Source organism: Micropterus dolomieu, linkage group LG18 (assembly GCF_021292245.1).
Source record: "Micropterus dolomieu isolate WLL.071019.BEF.003 ecotype Adirondacks linkage group LG18, ASM2129224v1, whole genome shotgun sequence".
NCBI lineage: Eukaryota > Metazoa > Chordata > Actinopteri > Centrarchiformes > Centrarchidae > Micropterus > Micropterus dolomieu.
In genome coordinates, this window is record NC_060167.1 from 29,279,121 (window position 1) to 29,300,778 (window position 21,658).

General features: G+C 41.7%; 1 protein-coding gene across 3 annotated transcripts in view; it reads left to right on the plus strand.

Annotated features, from left to right (window-relative positions):
• Positions 1–682: 682 nt before the first annotated feature.
• slc25a26 (solute carrier family 25 member 26) overlaps positions 683–21,658 on the plus strand; it is a 108,679-nt gene continuing 87,703 nt past the window's right edge. The window contains exons 1-5 of one of the 3 annotated variants that reach the window (XM_046075986.1): positions 683–861; positions 3,983–4,139; positions 6,078–6,196; positions 12,272–12,376; positions 13,184–13,231. In XM_046075986.1, coding sequence (XP_045931942.1) covers positions 829–861; positions 3,983–4,139; positions 6,078–6,196; positions 12,272–12,376; positions 13,184–13,231 — 462 coding nt within the window. In that variant the 5' untranslated portion in view covers positions 683–828. The remainder of the gene's footprint in view (positions 862–3,982; positions 4,140–6,077; positions 6,197–12,271; positions 12,377–13,183; positions 13,232–21,658) is intronic. The other 2 variants (XM_046075985.1, XM_046075987.1) reach the window with 2 other exon arrangements.

A 21,658-nucleotide genomic window follows, 5' to 3' on the forward strand; every position in this document is an offset into this window, starting at 1 on the left:
GAAATCAACTTAATCATCTTCAACTCTCCTTTTCTATGTTATACCATCCATTTAAAATAATTTATAAAAAGCAAGCATTAGGTTTTCTGGGTGACTATGGTCTTCCATATTTTATCCTTCATATTTGATCTGCAACTCTGTATTCAGTCTCAAAATATGTACCACATAAATCAGACAATGTACAGACAATCATGAGTGGTCCTCTATGTCTGAGACCGTGACAAGACCGAGTAGAAATGTGGTCAATTCCCGAGACAAGACAGAGACCTAGAAAAAGTCTGTTTCTGCTATATTTAAACTGCATTGCTTGTTTTCTTATTGTGCAAGTAAACCTTTCTCACTGCATTTATACTTGTTAACTAACATTTCTTGTAGCAAGCTATTATTCAGAACATTTTTACAAATGCTTTCAAAAAGTGATGGAGACAAAATCAGCCATTTCAAAATGTGGTGGGGACATGGCCCCAGTGTAAATGACACCTATGTGTAGGCTACAATAAAATTCTTGTGGATTAATATGTCTTTAACGCACATCTATGACCAATGCACAATGAGCTCTGATCTTTTAAATTATTTCTTTGTTCTATGTTTTTATACCTGACGTTTCGGTGTGCCGTAAAGCATTCACACAAAATACCTTCAGTGACAGATATACTCGCGTTCGACATCACGTGAGCGCATGGGTCATGACGTCACGCGGAAGTAATTCAACCAAGATGGCAGCGTCCTTGATAGGCATGTTTTGATTACAGTTGAGTGTCAAACACGCTGAACAGATGCAAATTTACGGGCTGCAGGACTTTCAGGAGAAGATTTTGAGAGCGGAGCATGGAGAGACGAGAGTTCGTCGCGTCCCTGGTGGTAAGGCGTCAGTTTTGTACAATAACGTTATGTCGTGGTACGTGTTAATATTGCTGTCAACGAACCTCTTTTTCAACCATATTTAATCCCGAATTCAGTTTAGTTCGTTGCAGTTGAAAACCAATTTACCACAACAGCTTAAGCCGTGAATATATTTTGCTCGTGGTCTGCATATAAGTCTCTGAAAAAAAAACTGTTTTCAAAATGTAATATCAGAAAAGCCAGAAACAAGGCTAAACTACGAGGACCTGTGTAACTTACAGCAGTCATTGGTTAGTCATTTTAAACCGCTTAAAATAGTGTGAGAGTAGGCTATGGGAGGTAGCCGGGTTATTGTAAGCACTATCACAGATAAAGCCAATCAGAAAGTGTTAACATTTAACATTAATTGCCACATACCGGCTAATGCACATTTATTGAGGCATTGTGCAGTGACAAATACAAGTAGGCTACATAGTAAGTAGCCTACACATTCATCAACAAGCACTGTACTTGAGTACGGTAACGTTATATTTTTGAGGGTCTCTGTTACTGTATAACCCTCTGTCATTATTGCTTTCAACTTTTATTTCACTGCATTTCAGAAGGAAATATTGTTATTTTTATGCCACCTTTTTATTCCTCAACATTTAGGCATTTGAAAGGTTGATTTAATTTACATTTATTTGCATTGCTACTTTACCTAACAACAATGTTTTTAAATACAAAACTTGTGATCAGTTTATAAAGTATGATGCATTATTATAGATTTACACTACCCACTAGAATATATAGAAGGTAAAATTAGCTCCACCTTGACCAGCTGCAACATTAAAATGGTACTCACACATTAATGTATCAGTAATAGTACAGGAGCATATTTAAAAAAAAAAGAAGCCTTTTTTGTTTTAATCTCGATGATTACGGCCTGTGGAAAATCAAAACTCCAGTATCTCAAATTATTTTAGAAGTGTATAATAAAGAATTTAAAACACAGAAATGTCGACCCAAGAAGAGCTCTAATCAGCTAATTAACTTTTAACACGTGCAATGGTTTCCTGAGCCTTTAATCTCTCAGTCTGGTTCAGTGCGGTTTTTCACAATATTCAACTTTTTGAGATTCACAAGTAATTCAATGAGATAACACAATGAAAGATTGATTCTTGAACACATTTTAATGAAAACACTTTTCATTGTGGTACTTCTACTGCTAAGCCCCTTATTGTTTTGGTTGTATGGCCTGCATAGATACTGTTTTTGGTTCACCCATACCGCTCTCATCAGTGTCGTTTACAGCAGCAGCAGATAGCTGTTTTCAGTGAAAAAGCTCTGAAGAACTCACTGTACACCAGCACCAAACAGCAGACACACAAAAGGTTAGCAATTAGCTGGTGAACATGGCCCCACCATTTAGCAGCTAAAGAGACAGATACTTCCATCAGGAGCTGGTGTTGTAGACCAAAACAGAGCTAAAAGGCAAGTGAGTATTGAACTTATATACGTCAGGTGGCAGAAAACATGCCTCCAAATAATTCCTAATGTTGCCCTGCTGTGTCTGCTGCAGGGTTCCTATGCAGTACAAAAAAAGTGTGGAATTTAATTTGAGTAATTTATAGGTTGGATAAGTATGGAAAAAGTATTTGTGTTTACAGACTATTGCCCTTATTCTGTTTTGTAAAATACAAATTCAGAATTTCTAAAAATAAATTGATCATGCAAGCAGAGTGTTTTTTGTGGCGTTTGAAGCAGCCAAAATATTTACTGTATGTGGACCGATCATGCTTACTGTCGTGGGTAGTCATGACTGAATGGTCCATTTTGAGCCTAGACATAGCATCACAAATAACCAAATATTAAACTTGTCTGAAGGTTAATGAGTTATGCATTGATGTAGTCATCAGAAAAGTAAAGAGACTATCTTTTCTGTGTAAGGAAAACAATATGGTAAATTAAAATAATACATGTAGCTCCAATTAGTTTACTTCCTCTAAGGACAGTGATGTTTGACAGTGGTTTGGTGTTAACTGATTTGTATGAGCTACTGAACCTAGCTACAATCTTCTGACAGTTATTTGGCAACATAAAAACATACTGTACATGGCCAGAGTATACACAGTTGGATCTGTAAAACCATTTTTTACATAATAAACATCTAGCTGTTTCTACTCAGATGTCAGATATGGTCCGAAACATCTACAGAGAAGTTTGGAAATTTCAGTCTGGAAAGTATGGAATTTTGAAATGGAAAAATAGGTGTGTGCTGCTGGATGTTTAAAATAGTCAACTCCTAACATGTTTGCCATCTTTATAAGACAATAAAACGCCATAACATTATGACCACTGACAGGTGAAGTGAATAACACTGATTATCTCGTTACAATGGCTCCAAGTGAACATTTTATCCTCAATGTTGATTTGTCAATCACAATGCCGGTTCAACGTTGTGATGTCTGCCAGCCAGCGCTGATATTGGCCCAAACCGACGTACCACCTACACATGCAGACTTTCTCCCTTTGGGGTGACTATGGCTCAGGGGGTAAAGCGGTTGTCTGCTAATCAGAAGGTCTGGCTCCCCCAGTCTGCATGTAGAAGCATCCTTGGGCAAGATACTGAACCCCAAATTGCTCCCAGTGTATGAATGTGTTAGTTTCCGTTTTTGTATGAATGGGTTGAATTGAAAGCAAAAGGGAATGGTTTGAGGAACACAACGAGTTCAAGGTGTTGACTTGGTGTCCTAAGTCAACACCTTGAACATTAATTCACCAGATCTCAATGCAATCAAACATCTTTGTGATGTGCTGTACTAAGATCCATGGAGGCCGGACCTCGAAAGTTACAGGACTTAAAAGATCTGCTGCTAACGTCTTGACCACAGCACCCCTTCAGAGGTCTAGTAGAGTCCATGCCTCGATGGGTCAGGGCTGTTTTGTAGCAAAAGGGGGACCTACACAATATTAGGCAGGTGACCATAATGTAATGCTGATGTCAGTTGTGTGTTTACAGCTTGTTCCGTTGCTCCAAAGTTGCCCAAAAATCAACAAATGCAGGTTTGCAAGTAAAAGATCTGAATGGGTCTTCCACCACTGTTGTTGTAGAGTATGTGGTGTGGTATCATGTCTCACAAAGTGATTGTCTCTTCAGGCAGGAGGCTGCGCGGGGATGTGTGTCGATCTGACCCTCTTCCCCCTGGACACCATTAAGACAAGACTGCAGAGTCAGCAGGGCTTCTACAAGGCAGGGGGCTTTAGGGGCATCTACGCTGGAGTCCCATCTGCTGCTGTCGGCTCCTTCCCTAATGGTAAGATGCTCATTGTGATAGCTGGATATACAGTGGGGAGAACAAGTATTTGATACACTGCTGATTTTGCAGGTTTTCCTACTTAGAAAGCATGAAGAGGTCTGTAATTTTTATCATAGGTACACTTCAACTGTGAGAGACTGAATCTAAAACAAATCCAGAAAATCACATTGTATGATTTTTAAATAATTAATTTGCATTTTATTGCATGACATAAGTATTTGATACATCAGAAAAGCAGAACTTAATATTTGGTACAGTACTTGTTCTTCCCACTGTATGTTCTGATGAAGGGTTGTTATTGACGTTCTTAAACAACCGAACAACCAAGATTCTTCTTTGTCATTCCGAGACCTAACCTTGCACCGTGTTGATCGAAAAATCCACAAAGCAACTGTTTGAGTTGGGGGTGTAGACCTTCCTTTAGTGATCACACATTCATTTATTTTGTTTCCTTGTCATGCCTGAAGTCACAGCACAGCCATTATGAGTTAGAGGGCAACTTTGTGGGCTGAGGGTTGCATGGATCAGTTTAGTAGTTCACAATCAGATTAGTTTTATTTCTATGCTTTGTATTATAGTATCAGGCAGGCACTCAGCTTGCACCCTCATTAAATCAAGCGGGGGCAAAGTTCTGTTCTTTATTTGTTTCTTGGTGAGATCAGACTCTTGTTTCAGGCTTTTGAGGAAATTGTACTGGAATAACGAGGACCTGAAGTTTATTTTTTTGAGGACATAATTTTAACACGTCAGATTAACACAATGGAACCTTAAAATGACTGACGCTCTGAGGCTTATCTTTAAATGGCTTAAATGTGGCTGCCTAACAAAGATTGCTTTGTGACTAGACTGCTCTAAACAAACATCTTTTCAACAGGGTTAGGGTTCAGTAGTTTATTGCTGCCTGTATTCTAGTGTTTTCCACAGGCAGGTCATGTATTTTGTCAGGTCAGCCTTTTGGTATGGAGGACCGATTCTGACAGATTGAAAAATAAATACAGAAGTAAATAAATGCTCAATAAATAAATAAGCATCACATTTATTTATGTGTTTGTTTTAATATTTTTGTCTGTGTTATTCTTTCTTTGCATTTCTAACCTATTTATTTCCACAATGTTATATTTACATATATCACTGCGGTGTTTAGCAACTCTATTTGACGACAATACTGCCAGCCATGTCTTCCTTCTTTTTTGTGTGGACACTCTGACCTAGAGAGTTCATTTAGCAACTTACACGGACTCAGAACTGCGAGAAAATTAATTTTTCATTAATTTTCATACTGTATTTTTGTGCATTTAATCAGATGTTTATTTATTTATTGAGCATTTATGTATTTATTTTTAAATCTGTCAGAATCGGTCCTCGATACTTTGATGGGTGTGGAGATCATGTGCAGGTTGGAAACTTCAGCATATCCAGCGGTTGAGTGTCACTTTCAACACAGCATCCATATCTGTCATTTCCAAGTAGAACTTTGAATGTAGGAAGTTCTAAATACAAAAATATTTGAAAGAATCATTTTGGGTTGAGGCTGCTTTTTTTGGTTACTATAGGGTGCAAATAGAAGAATTGGTATTTGAGAAACAGTAGACCATTTCATGAGCATATCAGAGAGAGGCTGATAAAGATGAGGTGTTGGTGTTGGAGTTGTATGTTGTTGCTTTGAATATAATCTTATCAGTTTGTTGTAGTTTTCTAATCTGAACACTTTTGCAGGATAAATTTATGTGACCAGTCGGAGTAAGAAAGAACTGAACTCTATTCGCATGAGACACACTTAACTTTCTTAGTTTTTAACTCTGTTGTGCACACCAACAGCCACACATATGCACTCACACCTCAGTTTCTCCCCTGTCAGTGGTAGTGAGGGATATTAATTGCTGTATGCTGGTTGACTAATGGGCCTTAAATGGCTGTGGTTCTGCTTGGTTTCAGCCGCTGCTTTCTTCGTCACCTACGACTTCACAAAGTCCCTGCTTGGCGCTGGCAGAGTACTAGCAGCACCACACGTGGCACCTGTCACTCACATGCTGGCCGCCTCGCTGGGAGAAATAGTAAGTCTTCTTGTCCTTCACTCTTCCAACGTTTGCCTCCTGTCATTTGGACTTTTACTTCTCTTTTCACTCTCTCACTTCCAGGTCATGTTTATTTGTGTAGGCCTAATTTGTTCTCAGCCATTCCAATCTTAGCTGACTTACGCACGCTCTCTTCCCTCTTTGTTTCTTTCCCACCACTGTAAGGCTCCAGTGAACATCAGCGGCATGTCTTTTCAATTTCACTCATCTCTATGCAAGGTGGTAGCAGGGGGTTTTGGCTGTAGGCTCCGGTTGGGTGAGTTAAGGGGGCTTCCTAAGGACTCTCCCAGCATTTCCCCCACTAGCTGGGTAAATAAGATCTCATTGCTGCCTACTGACTCATCTATTTTCCCAGCTCAAGCCCCCAGATGCTGCCGATTTAGTCTGGGGATTTCCAGCTTGAAACCAGCAAGGAGCATCGCAATTTCCTCAGTCCATCCTCTCCCAATCACTTGCAGTGAACCACAGAATCTGAGCCATCTGGGAGCGGGGGTCACGCATATTCACATTGACATGAAGGGCGGCAGAGGGATGGGTGGTATGGAAAGAGGGATTCCCCCCTGCTATACGACCATGGCTATCTGCATAATACTAGGTTTTCAGTATTCATGACTTTTGGATGGATGTAATTTAGCCAAGTTTTTGTATGTTTATGAAATGGGATTATTCCACATGGGAGAGCGTTCACTGTGCTGTGAGTTTATCTGTCTCTTGGTGTCTCACAGTGCAGAGAAGGGGACACTAGCTACTCTTATGTTAGCACATTCAATAAAAGTTTCATTTTGTTTTGTCACAATCAACATAAGAGTGTACCGCTGAACAATCTGTTCATTTTCCCACTTTTTGTCTATGGCACAGTCCAGATGAGTGTTAAAGGTGAGGCAGAGGTTGCGGCTACCTTTAACCCCTTCCCCGCTGTTCTGGATTTGAGCACATCAAAGGCACAAATCCCCGGAGCGGAGCTGAGCAGAGCAGGGGCGGTATCCCACTGCATTCTGGCAACTGGATACGTCTTGTTCAAAGAGAGTAATCTTCGGGCTTAGCCATGAAAGGCCTACCCTTGTGCTGCCCCAAGTGGTATGCAAGGCCTAAACGCCCGCACTGTGATGCAATCACTGCCACATATGATTCTGTGCCCCCTCAGTCATTGCTAACGATATTTAATATAAAGTTATAGCACTCAGGTTCTAACATTAGCTTGACTAAATGTTGGCCAAGTGGGTGCAATATACTTGTTATGTCTGGTGCTGAAACAATTAGTTGACTAATCATTTCAATCAATTTAAGTCCTTTGTTTTTCTCCATAGCATCAGTTGTTTTGTTATATCTTTGCAAAATCTTTCAAATTATAGTTTATGATGAATGGAGCACATCAGTTCCCATGATTTCAGTGCTGTAACGGGCCGTTTCAACATGGCCACGCCACGCTGTTGAGGTTGAGAGGAAACCAGACTATCTGCATGCTACCTGCTCAGTCGGGTGTGTGCATCCTCTGGGGTTTAAGTCAGCCTTAAACTTTCTACTCCTTGTCAAGTTTCTAAAGAAGACAACCATCCCACTTGCTGCTTCTTCATCATCTACTTTGTGTCTGTAAAGGCTGTGTTTTGTTGTATTTCAGTGCAGAATGTAATTGTAATGTGGCAGATGTCTTCATTTAGCAGTTACAGCTCTTTTATTTGGATGTATTAAAACCACACAGGCACACACGAGTTCTTCTGCCTATTTCTTACCTCAGTCCAAATCTGAATTGTTAAACACAAATCACACTGTCAACATGAATGCAAAGTCAAAACAGATTTTCATTAGCATTATCTTCCACTCTGCTTTATATGTTCTGTTCTGCCAGTATCGGACAGGGTCACTTGTTTTCCTTGTGTTTCTCTGTTGCTCTTCCTCCTGCTTGTCTTTCTCTTGCTGGGAGCAGCTGGCTGGGGGCAGGCTTTGACACACAGGAACTTAAAGAAGACCTCGTGACTTGTTATTTGGTCCTCGTTTGAGTTGTCCACTCCACCTCTTTGATCAGCCTGTGATCCTTTCCCCAGGTGTCCATTTAGTTGTGTTTCACCAGCTGTTTACACTCCGCAGCGTTCACAACAGAAGCTTTATGGGTCTTATTGCTTTGCTAATCCCATCCCCAAGCCTCCCTCTATGGATCATGCGCTTGACTTGGCACTAACTTACTAGATGTGGACTTCAGTCAAAGCCTATTATGATCATACCAAAGGGAGTAAGAGATGGCAGTTGAATGAAGGAAAAGAGAACACTTATACACACTTAAATCTAAGACGTTTTTTTTATTTTTATTTTATTTTTTATCTTTATAGTCTAGCCTTTGGTCCAACAGATGTCCATTGAAGGAAAGGATGAATGGTTATGCGTAATACACCAAGAACAAGCCTCGCCACGGTAATCACCATATGTGAAATACCTGTGAGTAACTTACCAGAATCATGAATTTTACAATAAAAGTTACGTTTAAGACCCAAATAAGTAAGCAGACACAGGACAGACCCGAGACAGGGAGGTGTAGAGAACTAGAGAGGTCCAACACAATGAGCCCCCCCCCCCCTTGCTGCGGCAAGAGCGTCCTGATGTTTGTGTGACTGCGGTGGTGGGACGCGCCCATAAAGAATGTGTAAGTTGATGGTGTCTGTCAGGCTCTAGCAGGCTGTTATCCAGCCATTAGATCAGATTTATCTTCATTCCCATTCGCTCGACGTCTGCCCTGAAAGCTCATTTGTCAAGGCCAGGCGACGGGGTTCTCTCGCATCTTCTCCCCCTCCACCACCACCACACGTCTGTGGGGAGGATGTACTGGAAAATACAGTGTGACATGACAAGATAGGGGGAGAGCGAGAAGGAGGGCGCAAGAAGGAGGAGTTTTGGGGGTAGAAACTGGCAGCCACTTAACTTGGCACTGAGAAATAATCCATGCATCGCCTTCGAGCAGCGCCACGCTCTCTGATTTATTGGCTGTTGTTTCAAATTTGGAGACACGCTGTGTCCTCATCTCTTCCCTTTTTTTCTTCATGCCCTTTTTTTCTTCCCTCTCATCCTTCCTTCCTTCCTTTGTTGACCCTTAGTTCAGTCTTTCTTGGTACCATGATGCGTTTCCCGGATTGGGCAAGTACTCGAAAACTCATGGGGGGTTGGGACTGTTACATGTGACACGCCATCTTCCAGGGACAGAGCCATAGATGTGGGCTACAGGCTTTCCATTGAATGGGAAGGCACTATATTTCCACCATAGTTTAGTGTAACAGCAGATGTAAGAGGTCTTTCAGCATGTTTAGTTGAACTTATTGTCTTGTGATTGTTAGAGAAGTGTCTAGCAAATTTGTCAAATTTGGAGTAATGTTTGTTTTGGGCATTGCTGAAATTAGGCTAAAGTTAGGGGCATGTTTCTTTATATGTGTGACTGCAGCTGTTCCTCTTTGGTAAATTGTGTGTTTTTGTGGTGAATGCAGTATATTTCAATGGGAAATAAATCCAACAGCTGAGGCCCATAAAAGTTGTTGCAGCCTGTATGCTTTTCTTACCTGTTATGTTTTTATGCTGCCAAATGGTAAACCTGGTTTACTGGCCACTGTGTCCTGAGTGGTAAAGGGGGGATGTAGCAAAGGAGGAGGGATGTAATGACTCAATCTGCGGATTGATTCGCTGGCTATGCTGATAATGTGCCGCGAGTCTCCTCTCCCATCCCTTACTGTGGTTCGCCAATGATTGAGCGCCGGCGTGTTACCTTGTTGTTTGGCGGCCAGGGCTGGAAATTGAAAACACGCTCTGTCATTTGGATTAACAACAACAGGCCAAGGGAAACCGAAAGACAGGCAGCCTCCTAATTAACGCTGCTTGACGAATCCAACAGCTCGTAAATAAAGATGAATGGTAGCAGGAATTTAAAAGACTGCCAATGGGTTTATAATAAGTTTACAAGCCAGCTGAAACATTCAGAATGAAGGGCAAGCAAAGTAGTTGCAGAAACAGACGTCTGTCATCCTGACAGCCTTCCACCTACAGCCCTCCCCTACATGTGAGGTAATAAGCCTGACTTGTAAGAGGGACATCTACCTAAATTCTTTTGTTGTTCTTTCTTTCTTTCATGACATACTGCCTCTACATCTCCACACAGGATATGACTCTTATTATCCAGACTTTTTTCAGCCCAGGCTCTATTTTCTATCTTCCTGCTCCCCGTTCTGCTGTTTTCAGAGATCTGAAATGGCCTTGGAGGCTGCACACTTTATCTTCTATCCACTCAACATCATTCTCCCCACTCCTAGGCTTGCAAATTACTCCCAAATAAACAATGTCCCTAATTTATTTTACATAATCTCTGGCTCATTCTGCCCCTCTGCAGTGACAAGGGAGGAAAGGCCGTCTCAACTCCAGGCCCCCCATCCAATTACGTCAGTAATTACTTGTCGTAGCCACTTTCTTTCTATTTAGTTGGCTTATTGTGGTCCTTTGGAGAATTGTTTTGGGGAAAACATGATGTACAATATATTAGAATGGTTACTTGACGAAAGGGAGGGCAAATGAGATCTCTGAGGTGGATGCAGCCAGCTTAGTTATCACAGGGAGGTGATGCTGGTAAAAGATTGACCACTTGGTGGTACTGTTGCACCGCAGTGAGGTTGCAGCTAGACTATTGTCATACTCACCTGAAATACCAATAAGAATCGTGCTGAACTCTTCATAGACAGTTATTCGAGTCTTCTGTTTTTGCTTGCATGTACAGAGAATGAGGTTTATTTGTTCTTTGTGTAATATAAAGAAACATAACTACTATTAGCCTGCAGAAAAAGCGATACAGTTGGGTCAAAACAAAGCTGAGTAATATATCAAATAATATCAATAATCACTTGATTTTTTAAAGCTACAGAGCCAGATCTGTGCCTGTACAGATTCAGAAGTTATTTCTCTTTAGCTCAGTCTGTGATTTCACATGACTTCCAGCTCTGAAGACTTATCCTTTCTCCTTTAGTGCTCCACATATATTCACATTCTTGTTCATAAGGTGTCCTTCGTGCCTGGCAAAAGGGAAAACAGCGAGTGGTGGCTGACAGAAGTGAGCCCTTGTACAGCTGTCGGGGCTAGCCTTCTCCCCCTCACAGAGTATGGCGAAAGAGACTTATCCCCCATCTCCTCTAAAACCTTATGATGGGGCCCAAATGCTAAATCATTATGGATAGCTGAATGTGGAAGGAGCAAAACAGGAAATGGGTGCATTTTATCTTTATTACAGTGCCTCCATCACTCTTTCTCTTTCCTCCTGTCCCAGCATCACGGTGCTGTTAGCGAGGGTGGCACCGGCAGACTGGCATCTGTATGACCAAGGGGGAGTCACAGAAGGGGGAGTCACAGCGGGGGGGGGGGGAGGAGACGGACGACGACTCACCAATCGTTCTGTAAGATTGCTCGCCATCAGCCAGTATTTCCGCTCGGATGCAGGATAAATGGGAAATCAAGTCGCCAGGTGGGCAGCTGTGCCTGCCTGCCTTTAGGGCGATGGGAGTTATGAAGCATAAATATTCATGTCTATCTTCTAGCTGTTGGCAGTCCATATTTTTGTTGACATATGGTGGATGGGTTGGAACTTGTAGTGTGGAGTGCAGCTGCTGAGCTGTGCGTGTGTGTCTGGATCTATCAGTGTGTTTGATGGAACGCATGTTCTTTGGACACAGATACACAGTCAGCCTGATGACCTTTAACCTGTTGCTCAGGTGTCATGTCTGCTGTGTGTACCAGTTTGTCAATTGGCTCAATTGGACGTTAAATAAAGCACTTGTTAGCCGGCCAGCTCAATGAAATTGCTCTCCTCAGGCCATGCCACATCATGGCCACCTGCCAAATGGCAAGAACATACACAGGCTAGTATTATGTTACAGCTTAATGGCACCTGGGCGAGTGTGTGGGAGGGAGTGTTGACGGAGTCTCCGCTGACACACCCGCCTGCAATTAAGCCCAATATGGATATCGAAAGCCCTTCAGGCAACCTCACTGGACAGGATCTGGCCACTCTGATTACCCCATGCTCTTTCCACCCTTTAGGTGGCTTGTCTGATCCGGGTGCCCACAGAGGTGGTCAAGCAGAGGACTCAGGCTTCTCCCTCATCCACTACCTACCACATGCTGGTGTCTACACTCAGAGAAGAGGTACACACCAATCAAGGACAATTTCTTAACGCATAACTCTGGTTTATTACAACTTTGATCTGCAGATGTTTTGTGGTTTTGGCCATCATTCCTATCAGAGAGCCCCCTATGCTTGCCAAGTTAATAGCTGAGATATGGGAGCATAGTGACCTCGCCAAAAAAGTCAGCTGGGACAAGAAATGCAAACTCAGACAATCAGACTTTAAACATACAACATAAACCCAGACACAAAATGCTAAAGGCTGGAGTATGCTTGAAAAGAACTAGCTATATGACATGCAACTCTGTCTAAAAGTAAAAGTGTTCATAGTTGTTTCGAAAGGCCACACTAGAAGGAAAAGCCGGCCGTCATAAAGAGATATGATATGGTTTAAATATGGGGATAACCTGTATTTATGCAATCGGCACATAGAAAGTGACGGGGTAGTTCTGTAGTTCTGTACACCGTTAGATTGTACGACAAGTGCTTTGGTTGGAGAACACCAATGACTTCACCCTAACCCAATCACACTGCGTACTTTGGTGAGTAAGATGTCATCGTAAGCGGTAGAAATGAAGGCCAAATATTCTAAGTTGTAATGAGGTGGAATGATTCTTTTTTTTTAATGTGATGATTTCACAAAAAACTTTTCATACAGTTGTTGTTGTGAAGTATTGACCTTGGTTACTTGTAAAATATTTGCTTTGTAATACTGTCTTGTGCTACTGAGTGAATATTCATGATTTATTAAAGGAAAACAATTCTCTATTTATTGAATATAATTCAAATCAAGTCTGTGATTGTGTTTTGCTGTTGTCTCTGTGCAGGGTGTCCGAGGCTTGTACAGAGGATACGGGAGTACCGTTCTCAGAGAGGTAGGATTCATTCAGATGGGTTTTTTTTTCTCAGTTGGTCTATACCTAACCCAAAGCACTTTTTATGTCTGTCTTTGGTAAAGTTTAGTTTCAGGCAATTGCGAAGCACATCTTACAGATTCTATTGAAATCAATTTCAAGAGTTCGTACAACTACTTGACTCCTTGAAGGCCGAGTAGTGAATTCTTTTTGATGGGCTGGATGAATATTGAGGCTTTCCACTTTTCTGATTGAAGACATTTTAATTTCTCTTGGGCTTTATTGAGGTTGGAAATATTGATTTACAGTTTTTTTTCCCTCACTTTCATCTCGTTCAATTACTTGTGTAAGATGCTCTCCCTCTTATTAAAAGTGCATCTGATTAATTAATGCAATTAGTTGCATTATGAATGCAAAACAAAACGAGGATAAATGAGCATAGGGTTGCACTCCCTTGATGGCCGCTCACCTTTCTGTAATGAAAAAGCCGCTCTTGTTCTTTGATTCATGATCTTCTGTTTAATTGCACCTGCAGTGCATGATAACACAAAATAATTGTGGCAAAAGCCTCCCCCCCTTCCACCGCCGGATAACTTTCTTCAGAACTGGAAAAGAAAATGAGAAAGGGAGGCAAAGAGGGAGAAAGAAGTATATGAAGGTGACACTTGTCTTTCCATCCTTTTTTTGGGGAGGTGGGTGAGGGCGTAATCTAGTCCCCTCCGCTGTGCTAGCCTGTACTTATTTTCTGCCTCACTAAACTGATGTTATTCACGCAAATTCCATCTGGACAGCCGGGGAAAAAAAGGACAACAAGACACTGTGATTTCTCCGAGGGGCTCTGAATAAATGAATACATTTGGAGGCTGGCGCACGGCCTGTGTGCATACTAACACTGGCAGATGAAACGCAACGGTGGCGGCAGGGATTTGGGGTGCGGGAGCGGCAAGGGATGCTCCGCTGTGATTGGCTTTGACGTGTGTCAGGAAGGTAATTCATTTTCTCTCGGCCTCTTTCGCTATCCGCACATCTCCCTCTTTCGACCAAGCGACCCTGTCAAGATAAGTTTGTTTATGTGGTATGGCGTGGCGCCTCCTCCCCCTCGCTGGCCCACTAATTGGGGTCCTCTCCGTGCTATATATTCATTAGGGTTCAAAAGGCATTTCTGATGGGCATGATATCACATTAGCGCAGGATGTGTGAGGATCGACCACGGCCTGGAGGCCAGCCTGGACTTGCAAGGTGGAGTGGAGGTGTGACTTATTTGTTGATCCGGTTCGCATTGTAGCACCAACCCACAGGCAGATCATCATACCTACCAGAACACATTTTAAAGAGTTATGGGGGATTTTACACAGCACACTCCAACAATGCCCTACATTTCAATTTAAAAAACAAACCTGGACTGTTCACTAATAAGCAATAAATAGTTTTTGGTTTTGTTTTCTACCCTCTCTTTAAGAGAAAACGTCAAGTTCTCTGCTAAGTCAGCTTTTTTGTATTCCAGCTGAATAGAGCATGAAATAAATGAGATTCAGATTTTGGTCAGTAAAACTGTGCTGTGAAAAATTGCTGTGAAAAATTACTCTGAAAAAACGAAGAAGTATTAATTAACATCACCAAGACTTTCAAGTGAGAGCACAGTCTTGTTTTAAGTCCAAGATTTAAGCTGTTCATGTTGTCTGTTGTCGGTGTTCATTTGTATTAATTTTATGAAAATACAATTCACCCAGACTGTTCCTACATTTTATCATCTGGCAATGCATAATTTTTTTCAGGATTATTTCAACAGGACACCCCAAACTGCTCCTTGTGGATAAAACCACCTTTCACCACTAGATGGCATGCTAAGATTAGCACTGCCTTAACAGTTTGTGCCTGAATTTATCTCATTTTACTCCTTTCCCCACCTGTGTACATTTTCACCCTCTCTTTTCCTCTCTCTCTGCTCCCCCATTACACCAGTCCAGCTTTATGACATTTATGAGCCACAGTCACTGCAGTGAAAATGATGGCTTTTTTAATGGTGAGCCCTCTCTGATCTAAAGCGCTGTGAGGCGATCTTGGGTTTGGTTTAAAACTGCTCCATTTTGATTTTGAGTAATGAGCCTGAGATGGTTTATTAGATAGTAATTTAGTAATGCGATGGGATGTGGGCTGTGGAGGGATATGTGCAAGTGAAGCTGACCATGTCTGACACAGTCAACTGAAGAACCTAGAACATCATTTGATTGACTATCGCATACAGCCACACTACATATATCTCTCATACTTGTGCTCTTTCGCCTACTCAGTCTGAAAGGCACTGTATCTAAATCTGTTCTTGCACATTTTTAATTGAGTAAGCACACAGAAAAGGATGGTACCTGAGCTAGTTAAGTGACTGAACGGTCTACCGATGAAAAATGTGTTCCTGGTCTTCCCTTTACCAGTAATACATCTATTTTTCTTTAGCCAGACTCTGAATCAGCCTTAAAGTTTCTCCACCCCAACAGCTGGGACCTGGCAACCTGAGGTACAGGATCTGGCGGTACGGCTTATGAAACACCTCTCCATCCAGGCTCCTCCACGCCTCACCACTGCTTCCTCTTTATCCCTCTCCTCTTCAATCCCTGGTTGATCCCTCCGCTGCTTCCTCCATCAGGGGGTTTGGCTGTAAGGAAAGACTTGCTGACTCTGGTTTTAACTGGTACCAACGTGCCAAATGTCATCACTCCAGCTTTGGGATTTCTGCAGTTAAGTTCTGTTTTAGAACAGATTTGAAAGTTTTTAAGGATCAGCTTCAAAGCATATTTAGGGGCGAGTTTGAGCTACAGATGAGTGACAAACCAATGCAGAGTGTTTTAGTAAGGGGCTGGGCCACCACAAGCCTCCACACCAGCTTTAGGGCTCCTTGTAGGTTCTTAGTCTCTGGGGACTCTACTCGAGGGATGAACACCATTCTTCCAAAAGATCCAAGAGTCCAAAACCCAAAGATGTTGCATTTACCCATTATTATTTTCATGATATTTTGATGATCTATCTTCTCGATAAATTGTTGAGACTGCAGTAAATAGTTAAAAATGGCCACGACAATCAAGTATAACCAAAGGTTATGTCTATAAATTGCTTGTTTTGTCTGATTAACAGCCCAAAACCCAAATATATTCAGTTTTGCTGAATATGCGTGCCTCTGCAGTGGCAGCTCAGTTGTTGTGGTGTGTCTACGGAGGTGTGATTGTCCATAGAGAGCAGTGAGAGGGTCCAGCTTCCACTGCTGGGATGCTGAGGTTGAAACCGTATCAACAGCTGAACCCTGCGTGGCCCTTTTTTTTTGGAAAGGAGCCACTTTTCACTGTCTGTGACGCAGGTTCAAAAGGTAGAGGTGAGGGGAATCACTCTCATATCCTGTCTCTGTGCACACTGATCCACAGAGGCTCATGTTTATACACCCTCATATGAGTAAGACAGAGCAGCGGAGAGACAGAGCAGAAAGAGGGAAGAGAGACAGGGCAGGGGAAGCAAAATGTGTTTATTTTCCTCCACATATGTAAAGGCAGGATTTGTGGGACACTTGTGAAGGAGCGGAGGCTTCCTCCTGCTTTGTGTTTAGAGTAAGACCTCGTCAGAGCGGCTGCCATTAATCTCTCAGAGCCCAACAGCAAACCAACTCTTCTAAATGGCTTTAACACCTTTAAATGCTTAACAAGATTGGATTAAATGAAATGGAAAATGTGACAAGATAGCCCTGGAAAAACAGAGAAATTAAACCCAGGGTAATATTAAACTGTCAGCTGAAAGTGAAATATAATGCCTACCACCAAGAGGCCTGTGTTAATTATATTGTACATTTCTTGTTTTATTTTGACTGTTTGCAATAGCTATTATTATTATTAGTTTTAGCTGTTACACGGTTATAGAATAATATTTTTATCAGCCTTTGCAAACCAGTGGAAAAATAGTCAGTGAAATGCAGTTTGGCTCTATCGGTTTCAAAGATGGAGGTGAGTGTTTTAAAGAATGTGAGCTACTGGTGCTACATTATCTGTTTACACTGTGATCAATGAGTAGACTAAGAGTCCTGAGAGAAACCTGTTGACCTCTTTAGAATGACCCTTGACATGACTTGACCAATAGAAATGTTTGTGTGTGTTTGACTGTTTCTGTGATATGGTGAAACAATTCATAATTACGTGACATGCGCGGTGACCTGGAGGGCAAAACAACAGACCAACATAGCAGTGTTACAATGCCAGTCAATGCAGCTCAGAGACTAATACTGGCTGAAATACAGACATGGTCTGACATACTGTAAAGTGGATGTCAAAAAAGACGGGAAAATAGTTTTTCTGATACAGAAATCAAGGTGTGATGTGGAAGTTAGAAAGTAGCCTAGATATTGTTTGATGCAGCTTGTTCACAAACAAAAGAAAATTCTGAGAGATTTATAGAATTATATTATTCTAAACAAAGACTGTAGGTAGAAAGGTAAACACTATATAGGCTAGGCTATTGTTGAACCCATCAGACGCACACCTGACGACTACTGAGCTCTCTTCTGCAATTCTTTAATGCAATTTGTTATCTCTGATTTTTAGATGATGATAATTCCATCAGTTAGCCGTAGGGCTGGACGGTATATCGGTATATGAGGTATACTGATATACTTTAAAAAGTGATATGAAATTAGACAATACCATTTATACCGATATAGTTTGATGTTGAGTTAGGCCTAATTAATGTTTCCGTAAAGTCCTGCCAGCGTTAGGTCATCTTAGCTGAAAGTCCCGATCGATATTTTATACCGGAATTCTGCCTAACAGTACCGGGATATGACTTTTTGGCCATACCGCACAGCCCTAGTTTGCAGGGTCAGTAGCTAAATTCACGTCTAATATCGGGGAAACGCGATCACAGGTTCACAGCTGACCATGAGTGTCCGTGACCACACTCAGTCCCTCTCCACATGCGCTCCGGGGGGCTGATGAAATATTTAGCGGACATTTATTTAAGATTTGGCACTAATTTGGCTTATTTTATTTCTTTTACAATTGAAAGTTGCAGTATGGAATAGTTATGGCTCACTAGCGCGAGCACAAATAACACTGCTGGTTTGCATGTTTATATGATAAAGTGATAACGTGTGATATGAAGTGAAATTAAATATGTGAGAGCCATCATTATCTATTCCTCTCACGTTCAATTCTATTTTGATATTAAACCACCGCACATTCTCACGTCACGTTTATTTTTATACATCCCACGTGTGCGTGAAAACCAGCATACATAACCTTTTTGTGCGTAGGCAGCGTTTATACATGAGGCCCCTTGTCTCTAAATTAATTGATAAGCCACGCCCATTTCCGGTCAGCCAAAAGAAAGTGAGAAAATGATAATATCGGCCTGCTCCTCAACTTGAGACTTTGGTAGAAATGTTTAAAATTCTTTCATAGGAATTGAAAAGCAGCCAACCACAGCTTTAGAGAGGCCTCAGCCTGGTGTGTCTATTCACGTTTTGAGTTTTAACAGTATTCATTTCTATGATGAATCACTATCTGTCTACCTGCTTGAGTTATGGAACATCATTTTTGAATGCTACCCCTGTTTGAGTTGTTTGCGGGTCGAGGCGACCCTTGTGAGAAGAATGATGGCCTTCTTAAGCTGCAGAGAGCGATTCGTCTTCGTCACTGGATGATCTCTATCCCTTTACCACACCCGTCCCTCCAGGGATTAATGGCTTACTCCCACCACCGCTTTGGGTGACTGATGGATGGGCTTCTTGGCTGCACCTGTCATTCACATTAGTGTAGTTGTGTGAATACAACAATGTCTTTACATTTTTCTGTGCCTCGTCATACACCCATGCTGGCCCATGCACCTATAATATATCCCCCTCGTACATCCATTTCCTCTGGGGTAGACATTGGCACGGTGGCTTTGGCTGCAAATGTGACTAAACCTTGGTAACCTTCCTAAGATCAACACGTGGTCTTATTAATGACTTCTACAGTCTACAGTTAGCTGCCACGCTGTCAGACCCCCACGTGTGCTTTCTGCAGACTTGGCCGGTGGACAGTGCAGGGTCTTTTGTGCTTCCCCTTTTGAGGATGATGCATAGGAAGTCTGTGCCGCTGAGAGCCATTGATCACACACTTGTGTTAAGTGCGTTTATCCCCATCGAGCTCTTCAATCCACTCAAAAATCTATCATTGTGGCTATAATTCTTAATGCAAAGGATTCTCTGTACATCTCTTTGTGTGGAGACATATTGCCGATATCTGCTGCCAGACATTTTTCCAGGAAAAAGACACTGTTGTTTTAGCTGAGTTGTTTTTATTCCTCTCCCCTTTGCTGTATGTGTGTGTGTCTCTGTGTATGTGTGAGTGCTATGGACATGACCATGACATGTCTTTCCGGGTCTCTGGGCTGTGTTTGCTTCCTACAACTTTATGCATGTTTGTCTCAATGCGAGCAGAAAACCTTTGGCGCGCCACATGTGTGTCTAATAACACACAGACCCGAAGGCCTGGCAAGGGACTCGGGGTGGGAGGCGATTTAACGGAGAGGGTAATAGGTCTGGAACGGAGGTAAAGGGGACAGCAGTGGTTTGGATGTCATGCAGAAGGAAATAAGTGTCAAGAGTGTGCTCCTGCGTGTTAGAATCTGGTGCCAGTACACAAGATTGAGTGTGATGCATTACTCCCCTGACAGCAATACTTGCAATGTAGATTTTGTTTGAATTGGACACCTGTTCCACTTGAGTGTAGCAGGCATTAAAGTGACATAATACCCTAACTGCCTGATTACTAATTATTACACATCTCAGTCAATCAGCCTATTATAAAGTCACTGTAAGAAGCATTTACATGATTTAAAAACCATTCAACCAGATCTACTTTAAATAACAGTAATGTCTTATTTTCCCTTTATCTACATGGAGTGACAGGAGAGAGTGAAAGTTAAGGGAGTGGAAGCAGTGTAAATCACTGCTGTGCAATAGCCAGACATGGGGAAGCACCCGGTAATTGCAGCTCCACTTACTTTCATGAGGAGCAACGATGCACATCCTTCTCGCCCTCATTTTCTCCCCTCTTTTCTAAAACCAGGCATAATCTCATTTCTTTGGATTTACAGTAACCTTCAATTCAATGCAAAATACGACCCCTTGTGAATTCAATTGGCTTTTGGAGTGTAAATCATTTTAGACTCTTGACAATGAGTTGCATTTTTCAATCACATTACAATTTACAGGACTGTTTTGTAGTTTATGAGGTTAACTGTTGCATAAGTGCCCTTTTTCCCAGACAGTCATATGAGGCTCTCCAGAAGCACCGCCTGCTCCCCCCACACAGCCACGGCATATACTTAGCCCCGTTTCTTCTGCCACAACCATCATCTTGCTAGCAGCAGTGCTTACCACCCAAAAGCATCTGGAACAAACCACCTGAATGTCAAGGGTCACGCTGTGAGGTCACTGCTTAATGTTCAATGGAAAAAAGAAATGTAAAGTGTCTGTCGCACCATGAGCACTCACCTCACTCAACCCCAGCAGAGGTTAGCAGTTCAAACCAATTCATAATTCAACACTCCTTTACATTCTCAGCAGCCCAAGCTGGAGCTGCTGTATATGTGAGCCAAGGGGTTTTCGTGGTTTAGTATTTGTGCTTGATATACCATAGTGGTCATTTTTCAATAATGCAATTGTCAGATTAATGAAATATTTCACATTTTTGTTTAATTGTTAATGTTTGTTTATGATTGTTTAATGTTTAATGTCAACAATGAGAAGGTCTTTACCAAACAAAGGAGCATTCTTCTTATAAAAGACCATCGTTAAGTTAACCTCTCCCGCACATCTATAATAAACTTTGGGTTCGACGTTGCTTGGTTTGACGGTCTACCACTTTGGTCCAGAGTGAAATATCTAATACTATTGGATGGATTGCCATGAAATGGCAGACAATACAGACATTCACGGTCCCCCGAGGATGAATCCTACTGACTTTGGTGATCCCCTGACACATCGCAAATGAGGTTGACAGTTTTGATCTTGAGCTAAATAACTTATTATAGTATATTAAAGGTCTCCAGAGGATGAACTCTATTGAGTTTGGTGAACGCCTACTGTTGCACCACCAGGTCAAAGTTTTAGATTTTCCAATGACATATCTCGACATGTACTAGATTGATTGGTAGAAAATATTGTACAGATATTCAAGGTTTCCAGATACTGTAATGACTTTGGGGATTCCCTGACCTTTCCTCTTGGCTCAGAGTGAAATGTCTCAATATGTAGTCTATCAGATGTTGTGCATTGTAATGACATTTGTTACAAACCATCATGTTCCCCACAGGATGAGCAATAACCTTGGTGATTGCCTGAGTTTTTCTCTAGTGCCATCATCAGGTCAAAATTTTCATTTGTCTAACATGTTGTTCTCTTACAAATGTTAGCAATGCTAACACACTCAA